This window comes from Rhincodon typus, chromosome 5, assembly GCF_021869965.1.
Source record: "Rhincodon typus isolate 14 chromosome 5, sRhiTyp1.1, whole genome shotgun sequence".
In the NCBI taxonomy this organism is placed as follows: Eukaryota; Metazoa; Chordata; class Chondrichthyes; order Orectolobiformes; family Rhincodontidae; genus Rhincodon; species Rhincodon typus.
Window position 1 is genome coordinate 31408750 of NC_063336.1, and position 14797 is coordinate 31423546.

General features: G+C 40.1%; 1 protein-coding gene across 2 annotated transcripts in view; it reads right to left on the reverse strand.

The window, feature by feature from the left end:
• Window positions 1-14797, reverse strand: part of lca5 (lebercilin LCA5) — a 78079-nt gene that overhangs the window by 58058 nt on the left and 5224 nt on the right. For both annotated transcript variants that reach the window (XM_048597254.1, XM_020528217.2), the window contains exon 3: window positions 7596-7995. In XM_048597254.1, coding sequence (XP_048453211.1) covers window positions 7596-7959 — 364 coding nt within the window. In that variant the 5' untranslated portion in view covers window positions 7960-7995. The remainder of the gene's footprint in view (window positions 1-7595; window positions 7996-14797) is intronic.

Below are 14797 nucleotides of genomic sequence, written 5' to 3' on the forward strand. Positions count from 1 at the left end.
TTCGATTGGGACAACACCAGAATCCCAGGACAGGCCAAACAGAGACAAGCACGGGAATTTCTAGAGGCCTGGCTCTCCACCTAGAAGGCCATCAACAAACACATAGAACTAGACCCTGTATATACACACACCATTGTGAAGGAAAACCAGAAATTAGGTAATCAAATCCAACGGACCCCAGAGTTTAAATACCAGGCGGGAAAACACAACAGCGCTTCATTGGAGGCTGCACTAATGTTACCCAGCAGGATAATGAAACTAAAGAAACAAACTAACAAACCAGCTCGGCGAGCGAACCAACTGCAGCATCCACAACCCGAGCTACAGATCTACTCAAGAGCCTTAGACAATATTCCCCCTGTCCACCCAGTGGAAAAATCTGATGTCAATCACTGACACAGAAAAAAAAGTCACAAGCAGAATCTTTACTGGTAGGAATTACCCCTGAGATTAGTGAAGGTTGGTTTTTTGAATTGTCCTACTGGACTATGGCAGATTTGTCTTATGAGAAAAGATTGGATCAACTGGACATGTCCACACTGTGTTTAGAAAAATGACAGGTGATCTTATTGAAACACAAAATTCTGACAGGGCTGGATAGACTGGATACAGGAATAATATTCCCCCTGATTAGGGTTCAAAAACAAGGGGTCAAGGTCTCAGGATTGACAGTAAGCCATTTCAGACTGAAATGAAAAATTTCTTCACGCAGGTGGTAAATCTTTAGAATTCTGAACCACAAAAGGCCTTCATGCCAAGTCACTGAGTATACTTAAGAGAGAAATAAATAGATTTCTAGAAGCTCAAGGTGTCAAGAAGTGTGGGAAGACGGCGGGAGTAATTCACTGAGATAGATGTTCAGACATTATCATGTTGAATAGCGGAGCAGGCTCAACGAATCGAATGACCTACTTCTGCTTCCACAATCTGCATCACAGTGAAGCAGTCTGGGAAAAGTGGTCTGCAGTCAGCATCACAGTGAAGCAGTCTGGGAGGAGTGTCAAAAAGTGATGCGGGTCAAGAAGCAGCTGATTGGTGAATAAGGTCAAGAAAGTACATGTACTATTTTTATCTCCTAAGTTTGTGAGGTCTTTATTTTGGATTTGTAGGTTACCAGTAAAATAGTGCAGAGCTTCAGAGAAAAAGGGCCTTGACTAATGAGTATTATTTGATTTTAAGTGCAGTCGAAGGGTTTGGACAATCTTAGGGTTTAAATTTGGGAGTTGAGACAGGACGAACAGCTTAAGGCTGTAGTGTGCTCGTCCTGCTCAATGTGGGAAGTCGGGCACAATTCCAATGTCTGGAACCAGAATGTGTGCAGGAAGTGTTTCCAGCTTGTGCAGAGAGGTGGTCACTCCATGAGCTAAGACTACACAGGCAGAGAGGGAATGGATGACCACCAGGCAGACAGCATCTTTATAATAATAAAATATCCCAAGGCACTTCAGACAAGTTGCATTTTTAAACTTATTATACAGTTGGTTCTGCGATAACATGATAGTTGCATTCTTGTGCAAGATTGTGTCATAGAAAATCGCGCTATAGAAATAATGGAGCCTATGGGAAAAGTGGGGGTTGGGACAGACCAAAGAAAATCACTCAAAAATCGCACAAAAATCACTCAAAAGCCTAACACAAAAGTATAGCATAATTTGAATAACTGTTTAATTCATATCTAATAATGAAATAAAAGCAAGTTTAACACTTCACCTTGAAAAAAATATCAAGATGACTTGATGGGGTAGGAGGTTGCTCTCACAGAAAGCACTTCATGACAAAGCCCGCGAAATGATCACGTGACACCGGCGCGGAGACTCTTTCGGCATTAACATTGTACACATTCATAACAAAGCCTGAGAAATGATTATGTGATGTCAACGCATACTTCTCCTTGCACCGATGAAATCACGTTATAGCCAACACAAGTTCGTATTTTAGAAATAGCGTTCCACTATTCATCAATCGTATTACAGCTAATTCGCGTTGACTGAACATGTGATATAGCAGAACTGACTGTGCTGTATTTCTATTTTCCTCTCTTCAAAAACCCTTATATTTGAGCAAGCCAAATATCCTATCCCTATATCGTTCCCAAAGACTGCTATCTCTGAAATGCCATTTACTACTGTCCTTGTCTTAGTCTTTTTGCTGTGGAAACCTTCCCCACACTATGCTTTATTATCTCCAGACTTAATAATTTACTGCTTTCCTGACTGGATTTCTGTTCTTGACAAACCATAGCACATCAAAAGTTCTGACGCCTATATCCAACGCTGGCAGCACCTTCCACTCACTCATCATTCCGACAAGATTAAATCAAAGGACAAAAGGTGAGCAGAAAATAAATACAATAACTAGCACCAGAGAACAAATACCACGGGAACTAATGTAGCTAAAGGCTAATAATTCCCCTGCTCCTGATAGGTTGCATCCTAGGATACTGAGGGAAGCTACAGAAATAGTGGATGCTGCCGTAGTAATCTTCCAAGAATCCTTAGATTTTGGAAAAGTCCCAGAAGATCTGAAAATTGCCAATGTAACAGTCTTAGTCAAAAGTGACAGACACAGGTAACAGTAGGACAGCTAGCCTAACACCGGTCAGTGAAAACGTTAAAGAGTCTGTTATAAAAAGACATAATAGCAGAGCATTTGGCTAGAGTGAACATGGCTTCATGAAGGGAAAAACAAGCCTGTTAATCATGCCAGATGGCAGCACGGTGGCTCAGTGGTTAGCACTGCTGCCTCACAGCGCCAGGCACCCGGGTTCAATTCCAGTTTTGGGCGACTGTCTGTGTGGAATTTGCACATTCTCCCCGTGTCTGCGTGGGTTTTCTCCAGGTGCTCCGGTCTCCTCCCACAGTCCAAAGATGTGCTGGTTAGGTGAATTGGCCATGCTAAATTGCCCATAGGGATGTGTAGATTGGATGGATTATATGGGGAGGAGTCTGGGCGGGGTGCTCTGAGGTTTGGTGTGGACTTGTTGGGCCAAAGGGCCTGTTTCCACACTGTAGTGATTCTAATTCTAAAAAAAATTTATTAGAGTTCTTTAAGGTGGTAACATCAGGACAGATAAAAGGGGAACCAGTGGATGTAATATACAGTATTTGGAATTCCAGAAGGCATTTGATAGTAAGTAGCCTTATGTGCAATACTAAGAGCTCATGGTGTTAAGGTTTAATATTTTAGCATGGATCGAGGATTGCCTAACTAATAAAAGACAGAGAGTTAGGATAAAGGGAGTATTTTCAGGTTGACACCCTATAACTGCCAAGTGCTACAAGGATCATTGCTGGGGCCCCAATCACATTAATGACTTGGATGTGAATGTTCTATCACCAAATTTGCAGATAACAAAAAAAACAGGAGAGAAGACAAGTGGTGATGTTGATACAAAATGTCAAGGTTGAGCGGGTGGGTAAAAACTTGGCAAGATGGAAAATAAGATATTGAAATATGAGATTATGTACTTTGGCAGGAAGAACAGAGGAGCTGAATATTATTTAAATGGAGAAAGACTGCAAAATAGCTGGAGCACCCAGGAACTTAAGGATCCTCCGCGTGAATCCCGAAAAGCTAGCATTCAATTTTAGTGGGTAATAGGGAATCCAAATGGAATGTTGACCTTTATTTCAAAGGGAATGCAGTGTAATGTTTTGCTAAAACTATACAAGACACTGGTCACACCACACTTGGAATAGTGTGAATAGTTTCAGTCTACTTATCTAACAAACGATAAAATGGCATTGCAGGCAGTACAGAGAAGGTAGATCCCATCATAGAGGAATGTTCTTAAGAGGAGAAGTTGGGTAGGCTGGGCCCGTACTCATTGAAGATTAGAAGAACGAGAGGTGACCTTCTTGAAACATATAAAATTGTTAGGAGGCTTGACAGCTTAGATGTGTAATGGTTGTTTCTCATTGTCGAGAAGTATAGGACCAGAGAGCATAATCTCAGAGTAAAGGGTTATTTATTTAAGACAGAGATGAGAACGAACTTTTTCTCTCAGAGGCTGGTAAAATCTGTGGAATTCTTTACCATCGATTGCGGTCAAGGATAGATTGTTAAGAATATTCAAGGCTGAGATTGACAGATTTTTAATTAGTAAGGGAATCAAGGGGTATAGGGCAAACACAGGAAAGTGGAGTTGAGCATTATCAGAGCAACTATGATCGCATTGAATGACAGATGGGCTGAATGGCCTACTTTTGCTCCTAGAGAAAAAAATCCTCATGATGGGCTCATCACACACATGCCTAAGAGCAAGATGTTGTTCAGTCCAGAACAGTTAAAGGAATGTGATTTCATAAGGGGAAAAAAAAGGCAGGAAATACATCATGCATTCTGTAGTGTCTTTATGTAATAATCTACACAAATCTCTCGTGTATTTGTATGCTTTAGTCAACTTGTGCACACAAACAGATCAGATCGAAAACCAGAAATCTTCTCAGAGGCTATGTCCTATGAAGATAGGGACATATGGAGTATTGATTTAATGATGTCAGTCATGCCCAAAGACATGAAAACCAGGATGCAGAAATGATGACGCATGCTCACTGAATCATTTGAGAGGGTTGGATTATGAGGAGAGACTGAGTAGACTGGGATTATACTCATTGGAATTCAGAAGAATGAGGGGAGATCTTATAGAAACACATAAGATTATGAAGGGAATAGATAAGGTGGAGGCAGGGAGGTTGTTTCCGCTAGCAGGTGAAACTAGGACTAGAGGGCATCGCCTCAAATAAAGGGAAGCAGATGTAGGACTGAGGTCAGGAGGAACTTCTTCACCGAAAGGGTTGTGAATCTGTGGAATTCTCTGCCCAGTGAAGCGGTTGAAGCTACCTCGCTGAATGTTTTTAAGGCAAGGCTAGATAAATTTTTGAACAGTAAAGGAATTAAGGGTTATGGTGAGTGGGTGGGTAAGTGGAGCTGAGTCTCAAAAAGATCAGCCATGATCTTATTAAATGGCGGGGCAGGCTCGAGGGGCCAGATGGCCTACTCCTGCTCCTAATTCTTACGTTCTTATGTTCTAATCATCAAAAGAACTTACGTAAATTGCAATACTATTTCAAATAGATTTTCTGAGAGTTTCCTTCACTGTAATGAAAGAAATATTAGAATAGTGTTAAGAGATATGGATATGGATTTTCTTCTGCTATTCATTGGGTACGAAGGGCAAGGTGAGGCAAGAGCAGGTGCAAGGGCTGAAGCACGCACTTAAGGGAAAGAGACCAGAGACCAATCAGGACTGTTACCATCAGGCTACTAAATTGGCACAATTTTCGATGTCACTTCAATTCTGTTTTAATCATCTTATTCCTATTTTATGAATCTTAATATTGCATTTTTCCACAGTATAGGCAATATAGAAATGCTTATCCAATTACACTTCCAGGCATACATCAATTTAAGTGACACGTGAATTACTCAGAGGAAAGGATTAAACGTCCAAGCTCTAAACTATCTTATTTCCCAGTCAATGTTAGCATCTGCTATTGATCAATTACATCTTTCAGGAAATTTTTAAAAGTAAGTTACAAGTTTCAAGCCTAAAAGAAAACAAAGTTTCCCAACAGGTCTAACAAAAAATTGGTGCAATCAACATTATGCAGTACTGAACAATAGTCAAGTTAAAAGTCAACATATAAAAATAATAAAATGTAAATTAATCTTTAAGAAACACTGAGAACCAAACTGCTTCCAATTACAAAACATTTTGGTGTTATCAGAGGCGGTAGTCTCATAACAACATCGGATGAGAATCGTTAGGGCTTTTCTTTTTCTGTACTGTAGATCTCTATAACTCTAAAGCACTTAAAAATTTAGGACATCCTAAGTGTTTAATAGTCAAATACTTCTTGAAGTGTGGTAACCTATGTATTGTGGGCAACCGCATTAAATGCATGCACCGCAAAATCCTCCAAACACTGCGAAAAATCACCAGAAAAATCTAGATTCAGTGGTGCTTACTGAGGGATAAATGCTGGCCAGAACAGTGAGATAACACCTCTTTTGTTTGAAAAGTGCCACCATATTTTTTGGTTTAATGTTACATCCACAAAGTATCTCCTCTAACAATGCATCAAAGCCTCAGTACTACACCTGTGTCACTCTAGATTATGTGGTTAAGTCTCTCTACTGATACCTGAACACACAACCATCTAATTAGATGGCCACATGATCTGAAACGGACACAATCATAGGGAAAAAAACTAATGTTGGGGGGACTGGAGTACATCTCAACCCAAGGCCAATTACAAATCATGGAACCACTTGTCAGTTCAAAAACTGTCAGAGTGACTTGCAATACAAAATCTCTCTGCTCTTATATTTTTAATTTATATTTTCAATTCGTTATTCATTCTCCAGTCATCCATTACTATTTCACTTTTTTTGCCCCGCTCTTCTATGCGATTTCTAGTGTCTTCTGTGCTCTGCCACTCCCACCATTTTTCCCTTTGGCATCAAGTCAGTCCCACTTTCTGCATTATTATTAACTATGATTTCTGTACCTGCCAATTCTATAAGGACCTCCCTAGGATCAGAATAATTCACCAATTACCTGCCTCTCTTCAGTTTTAGCCCTTGGCAACCTCCATTTGGCTCTTTGTGTGTATTACTTCCTCCCAAAAAAAGCAATCTTTTTAACTGAAATGATACGTGGACTTAACAGAGTTGACAACTATTTATGTTTATATAACAATTTTAATGGAACAAACTATCCAACGTGCTTTGCAATAATTTTTCATCATGGATTTATTAAAGGGAAATCATGTTTTATAAATCAGTTGGATTTTTTAAAGACATAACTAGTAAGATTGATAAACAGGAACCAATAAGTGTCATGAACTTGACCTTTCAAAAAGCCACTTAAAATACATTAAACAAAACTAGCATTCATGTGATTGTGACAGTATATATTCTGAGGATTGGGCAATGGATAGAAAACAGAGCAAGGGCAAATGGGTCACTTTCAGGCTAGCAAGATGAAATTTGTGGCTTACCTTAAGGATCAGAAATTGGGACTATCACCAAATGCAATCTTAATTACTGATTTGAATGAGGGGTGAGCATAATGTATTCCTTTTGCTAAAGATACAAAATTATTTGGGGAAACAGTCCTGTTTTGGTCTCCTTATCAAAGGAAAGATGCACCTGAACTAGAGAAAGTTCACAAAGGTTCACTGGACTAGTTCCTGGAATGAAGGCATTGTGTGCTATGGAGAAAAGTGGATGAGGCCTTATTCATTGGAATTGAATAGAACAGGCTCGTAAAACTTTACTCTAAGTTTTCTATTTTTCAAACAAACTTCTTGTTCAAACCAGGTACTAAGCTGGATTCTTTTATTTAGTATCTTGCACATTGAACCTTTCAGACTTTGCAAGTTCAAAGCACAGTAAATGTAAGGAATATCTCTCTTGGTACTTGGTGTCATCCTTAATCTGTTTAAGGGACTTGCTCAGGCTGAATCACTTTCTCCTAAATTCCATATTGACTTTTCTTTAAAATTACATTATATCAACAGTTATTTATTGTAATGTTCAACCCAAAAATGATTTTAAACTATTGCTACAAATGAAGTGAACAAGCTTACCTTGATTCTGGCTAGGGTTGCTGGACTTCTTCTGTTTTGCTTGTCCCTTTCTCCTTGGACTAGGTGTTCTGGATGCAGAGTATTCTGAGCAACACTGATCAGATGTATATGATGAATCATCATAATCATCTGAATAATAGGAGTCACTATTTTTATCATAGTCCATGTTCTTTTTAGTCTTCCCTTGATCTCTCATTGTGCTGTCACTGCTTTGAGGCAGATTGATTTTCTTTGCATTATCACTACATGAGTTATTACCATTTGTTACAAACTTGCTTTGTGTACTCGCTCTGCCAGAATGTGGACTTCTTTCAGATTCTGAATCTACTGTAATGTCTTCAAAGTATCCATTTTGAGATTCCATGTTGGTCTAAGACAGCTCTCATCCACAACTTTTGGGCTTAAAAATAAAAATAAACCATATTTCAGCAGTTGAATGCAATCTTGTTATTGCTTATCAAAGTAAGGCAATCCCATGCTAGGAACCAGAACTCTTTCTTTGTATCTTAGTACAGCAAACAGCCTTTTGAACCAAGGACACCACAGATTAACAACAGTCCTCCCTCCCATCTCCACACACAAGAACTACATTCAATATTCACTAATTTATGAGTGCAATTATTCCACTTCGCACAAAAGTTACAGACAACCTGAATGAGAGTACAGTGTTATGGACCAGACCAAACCCCTTCAAAATTTATCAAGAGGCATGACTCTATGATTCTACGATAGCCTAGACCCTAACCTTTTCTTATTTTAAAGGCAAGTGCCAGGTGTAGTGTTCCAGATGCAATTTTATTGGTCGAATCAATTGGTCAAACCACCAGTCTTGAAGTAAAACACACTTTATTGATACACTATTGTTAAAATATAACAAAAGAAAGAAGAAATTTGGAATAACTTCTCTGTTGGAAAACTTAACAGAATAATAAATTATTTAACTACAAAACAGTAACTGTTTCAATATAGTAACCTTCCATAAACACAGCCTTGGCGAAGGTAAATTCAGTAAAATAGACGGTCTCACATGCAATTTTCCACTCAGGAGGAAACACATCAAGAGAAAACTGAGGCAGAAGGTAGCAGGGAGATATGTACTGTAGCTTCAAGACCTCAGCAACTACTGCTGAAAATATGAAACTCAAAACAGTGGTTCTGTGGAAGCTTGACCCCACCCATTCAGGCTGCCTCTATTGTTCCAACTTCAGGAAAAAATACCCAAGGCCTCAAAAGCTGTTTACTTTATGGGCTTTGAAGCAGAGTGCTCTGCAACTCTGTCTCAACCTCCCTCCATAAAAATAAAGGATAAATGCACATCTCAAAGCCAAAGCATAATCACAACAGATATATGATGAAATTGTAGCCTCTTACATGTCCACAACTTTTTTATTTTGGGCACTCAATAGCAATCAGTGAAAATTTTAATCATTCTGGTGAGGAGACATACAAAAGGATTCTCTCTAGGGGATTGATGCTGGAACACACTATTAAAGAAAGTGAGGTTTGCTGATGGCCAACACAGTATTGAAATACTTGAAGAATGATAAAATCACAGCGGATTTAATTTACAGAGAAAGAACTTAAAATTCAAACACTACACTAGTGTAAAGGCACAGCCACCAAGGGTTGGTTAATGAGAACTGGAAATGCACAATTGTTGTTGCTATACTATACAACTCTCTAATTCATAGACCAACAACTTTCATGCTACCTTGAAATATATTTATCATACACAGTCAGCTTGTTTATAGTGCTGAATGAAAAGCAGAAAAAACACATGCATTGTTGATTTTGCAATTAACAATTTACTTACAATGCATTACGCTGTCACTACATACATTGAATTAGTTAAGTGCAGGATTATTTCAATACTTTTTTGACATTGCCAAAATCACTTTGTTAGTAACTAAAATAAACAGGTAGACTGAATAATGAGATTTAATTTTTAACTAACTTGAAAAAAATTCAATCAATGCTGAGCTAAAAATTGCATAGCAGTGCCACAAACAGCCCAAACAAACTGTTATCCTATTTTTATTTTTCAGTACTTAGTGATAAAACCTTGAAAGGTGATTCACAAATTATAGAACAATAGAAAAGTTATGGTGCTGAAAGAGGCCATATTATCAAACAAACAAAATTTGATACAAAGTCAAGTAATATGAGGAAAGATGACTGAAAGCTTATTAAAAGAAATAGTTTTTAAGTTGTGTCTTAAAGGAGGCAAGTTGGAAATGTAGAGAAATGTAGGGAGGGAATTCCAGAGCTTAAGGTCCAGGGTAAAGGCACAGCCACTAATGTCTGATCAACATGTTTTAGAAATGCACAAGGTCAAAATTGAAAGAGCACAGAGATGGTTGTTGGTCTACAGGAGGTTGTGAAGTTTGAGCAGAGTAAGGCCATGAAACAGACCGAAAGCAAGGATGAGATCTAAAAATTGAGTCATTATTGGGGCAGGAGCCAAAACATGTCAGTGAGAATAGGAGTTAAAGTGAATAGGCTTTGTTCCAAAGGTATCAGTAGCAGAGCTTTGGAGAAGAACTTATCAAGTGTATGAATGGAAGGTCAGTCAAGTGAGCACTGAAATTATCAAAACTGGAAGTAAAATCAGGCACATATTGAACTGTCTGAAGCAGTGCAATTTTTTTAGGGATGGAAATAGGTAATTTGAACATGGATGAGATAGTGACGGGGGCGGCAGAAGTTCAGCCATTGGTGAAAAAGGAAAGTGAGGTTAAATAGTCTGGTTCAGTTGAGATAATAGCCAGGGTGGAGGAATAAGTCATTAATTAAGAAATAAGTTTGTACCAGGCACTGAGGAGAATACTTGATTGGAGGAAATTCTGCTCACTTATTACTGGATTTTGGATAAGCTGCACAACAAATCCGAAGTTAAAAAAAGTACTTGGTCAATTGTTTCATACCTCATTGTATAGGCTAAACAGAACAAGCAACATCAACACAGTCACTTCATCTCATGGGCCGCAGATCAGGAAACTGCCATTTTGTCAGAGGATGCTACAGAGGGCAGCTTTCAGTTATTACTATTAAAGAAATAAAATGTTGGCAAAAACCTCAGCTGATAATTTAATGATGGAAATATCGAGGCACTAACAACACAAAAGTCTGGCAACATTCAACTTATTTTTTTGTGCCAGAAAAATATTGAAGAGTGACATCATCCCATTTTTTAAAAAGTGAGATGAATAGATTATGGGGATGACTTATCAAATTACAGAACTGAAAATTTAAATAAACCTTAAGATTAGCAAATCTCTCTGGTATTCTCTTGACTGTCCTGTTCAGGATATAAGAACAGACTACAAAAAGCAGTGAATGCTTCTACCCAAATAAAGCTGAATGAATACTTGGTTAGATTTGAAGGTTTAAGATTAAAGATAGCAAGAGATGACCCTCAGTATTCCAAAGGACATGACAGCCTCTTTGCCAGTGGACCAAAGAATGATGGTAGTGCCATTACAGCTACTCAGATATGAATGTTGGAGTTTGATGGATATTCTTTAGTGACCAAGACCTTTTTTTAATATTAGCATTGCTTCAAAGAATTATTGAACCACTATCAGTAATTAGGTAAATAGAAATGATCAGACTATTCCTCACACAATAGGTCAAATTCTGCATTTCATGATTCCTCACCATCTCCACCTCCATCCCTGGATAATGATGATTATGATAATAACTATGAGCAGAAGGAACATGAAGAAATATTAATGCTCATTTCAAATACAGAGACTAAATAGGTTCTGCAGTGAAACAGTATGTGCCGATCAGTGGTTTCAAGGAAAACAACTGAGGCTTCACTTTCAACCTTACAGATGAAGATACAGTAAATGTGCCAACTAGATTTCACTCACACTGTGCACTAGTTTCCTGAAGAGGGCCCAGATGATTAATTATTGTGTAAATTGACAAACGTTGCACATAGTTTTTACCAACCCTATATATTCCTGTTCTGGTTTACTAAGCAGTCCCAATGTTTACAGTGCAGAATTAATCATTATTCCTCATCAAATGCCTGCCCAATTCCTTTTGGAAACTCATTACTGTTTCGTATATCAGGTTCAGCATCCAGTTTTAAATAAGCTAAATTTCCTTTTGTAAAACTCTGTTAGGAGCAAAGTAATTGCTTTTAGAAAGGACCATAAAAACATTCTTCAACCTACAATTTTCACCTAATCACCACTTCTATCCTCAAGTTGAACAAAACTATTTACAGCCATCTCATTCTATTTAACCAAATTAAATTTTTGACCCCATATTCTTCCCATCATGAAATCCAGACTTCCAAACATGTGACATGTCCCAGCTCTGCCAAAACTCTCATCTATTACATAAGAACTAGGAGCAGAAGTAGGCCATCTGCCTCCTCGATCCTGCCCCGCCATTTAATAAGATCATGGCTGATCTTTTTGAGACTCAGCTCCACTTACCCGCCCACTCACCATAACCCTTATTTCCTTTACTGTTCAAAAATTTATCTGGCCTTGCCTTAAAAACATTCAGTGAGGTAGCTTCAACCGCTTCACTGGGCAGAGAATTCCACAGATTCACAACCCTTTCGGTGAAGAAGTTCCTCCTGACCTCAGTCCTACATCTGCTTCCCTTTATTTTGAGGCGATGCCTTCTAGTCCCAGTTTCACCCGCTAGCGGAAACAACCTCTACTGCCTCCACCTTATCTATTCCCTTCATAATCTTATGTGTTTCTATAAGATCTCCCCTCATTCTTCTGAATTCCAATGAGTACAATCCCAGTCTACTCAGTCTCTCCTCATAATCCAAACCTCTCAACTCTGGAATCAACCGAGTGAATCTCCTCTACATCCCCTCCAGTGCTAGTATATCTCTTCTCAAGTAAGGAGACCAAAACTGCACACAGTACTCCAGGTGTGGCCTCACCTGGACTCTATACAGCTGCAGCATAGCCTCCCTGTTTTCAAACTCCATCCCTCTAGCAATGGCAGACAAAATTCCATTTGCCTTTTTAGTTACCTGCTGCACCTGCAATCCTACTTTTAGTGATTCGTGCACAAGGACACCCAAGTCCCTCTGCACAGCAGCGTGCTGCAATTTTTTTCCCATTTAAAACATAGTCCATTTTCCTGTTATTCCTACCAAAATGGATGACCTCTCACTTATCAACATTGTACTCCATCTGCCAGACCTTTGCCCACTCACTTGGAGTATCTATATCCCTCTGCAGACTTCCAGTGTCTTCTGCACACTTTGCTCTACCACTCACTTTAGTGTCATCTGCAAATTTTGACACATCACACTTAGTCCCCAACTCCAAATCATCTATGTAAAACTTAGTACAACTCCGTAAACATCAGTTCAGCTAATTCCTAGATGCCCATCCTAACATGCACCAAGTTCTGTACACCATCATTCGGTTCTTGCTGACCTACACTAGTGACCAACCTCCCAAAGTCTCTAAGTTAAAATGTTTATCCTCACCTCTGTGTCCATTCATAGCCTTACCTTTCCTCAATACCCCTCCTAAATCCTAAAATCCTCTGCCACTTATCTGTCCAGAACACGGGAACATAAGGATACGATTAAGCCATTTAGCTCCTCGAGCTTGCTCTGGCATTCAGGTAACGCTGGTTATTCCAAGACATATTGTTGTGCTATCCTCATAAACCTTGATATCATTAGTAACTTCAAGTCTATCAATCTAGGTCTTTAAATTATTTAATAGTTATTTAACAGAGTACAAGGGAGGTGACGGCCTAGTGGTATTATCACTAATGTATTAATCCAGCGATCCAGAATGTTCTAGGAACCCACCATGGCTGATGGTGGAATTTGAATTCAACAATAAAAAAAGCCCGGAATTAAGAGTCTAATAATGACCAGGAATCCAATTTCAATTGTCATAAAAGCCCATCTGGTTCACTAAAGTCCATTAGGGAAAGAAACTACCATCCTTACCTGGTCTGGCCTACATGTGACTCCAGACCCACAGCAATGTGGTTGACTCTTTATTGCCCTCTGGGCAATTAAGGATGGGAAAAAATGTTGGCGTAGCTAGCAATGCTCTCATACCATGAATGAATAAAAGTTCCAATGATTCAACACCCTTTAACAAAGAGGTTCCTCCTCATTTCTGTCCTAAACCGCTTGCCTTTTATTCTGAAACTATGTTCTCTGGTTCTACACACCACAGCCAAGTTAAAGATAACAAGGTGTAGAGCTGGATGAACACAGCAGGCCAAGCAGCATCAGAGGAGCAGGAAGGCTGACGTTTCAGGCCCAAACCCTTCTTCAGAAATGGGGGAGGGGAAGGGGGTTCTGAAATAAATAGAGAGAGAGGGGGAGGCGGATAGATGATGGATAGAGGAGACAGACAGGTCAAAGAGGCGGGGATGGAGCCAGTAAAGGTGAGTGTAGGTGGGGAGGTAGGGAGGAGATAGGTCAGTCCAGAGAGGACGGACAGGTCAAGGGGGCGGGATGAGGTTGGTAGGTAGGAGATAGGGGTGGGGCTTGAGGTGGGAGGAGGGGACGAGCTGGGCTGGTTTTGGGACGCGGTAGGGGGAGGGGAGATTTTGAAGCTTGTGAAGTCCACATTGATACCATTGGGCCGCAGGGTTCCCAAGCGGGATATGAGTTGCTGTTCCTGCAACCTTCGGGTAGCATCGTTGTGGTACTGCAGGAGGCCCAGGATGGACATGTCGTCCGAGGAATGGGAGGGGGAGTTGAAATGGTTCGCAACTGGGAGGTGCAGTTGTTTAGTGCGAACCGAGTTCTGCAAAGTGGTCCCCAAGCCTCCGCTTGGTTTCACCGATGTGGCCTCCTCTACATCGGTGAAACCAAGCGGAGACTTGGGGACCGCTTTGCAGAACACCTGCGCTCGGTTCATGACAAACAGCTGCACCTCCAAGTCGCGAACCATTTCACATCCCCCTCTCATTCCTCAGACGACATGTCCATCCTGGGCCTCTGGCAGTGCCACAACGATGCTACCCAAAGGTTGCAGGAACAGCAACTCATATTCTGCTTGGGAACCCTGCAGCCCAATGGTATCAATGTGGACTTCACAAGCTTCAAAATCTCCCCTCCCCCACCGCAATCCCAAAACCTGCCCAGCTCATCCCCGCCTCCCTAACCTGTCCTTCCTCCCACCTATCCCCTCCTCCCACCTCAAGCCCCACCCCCATCTCCTACCTACCAACCTCATCCC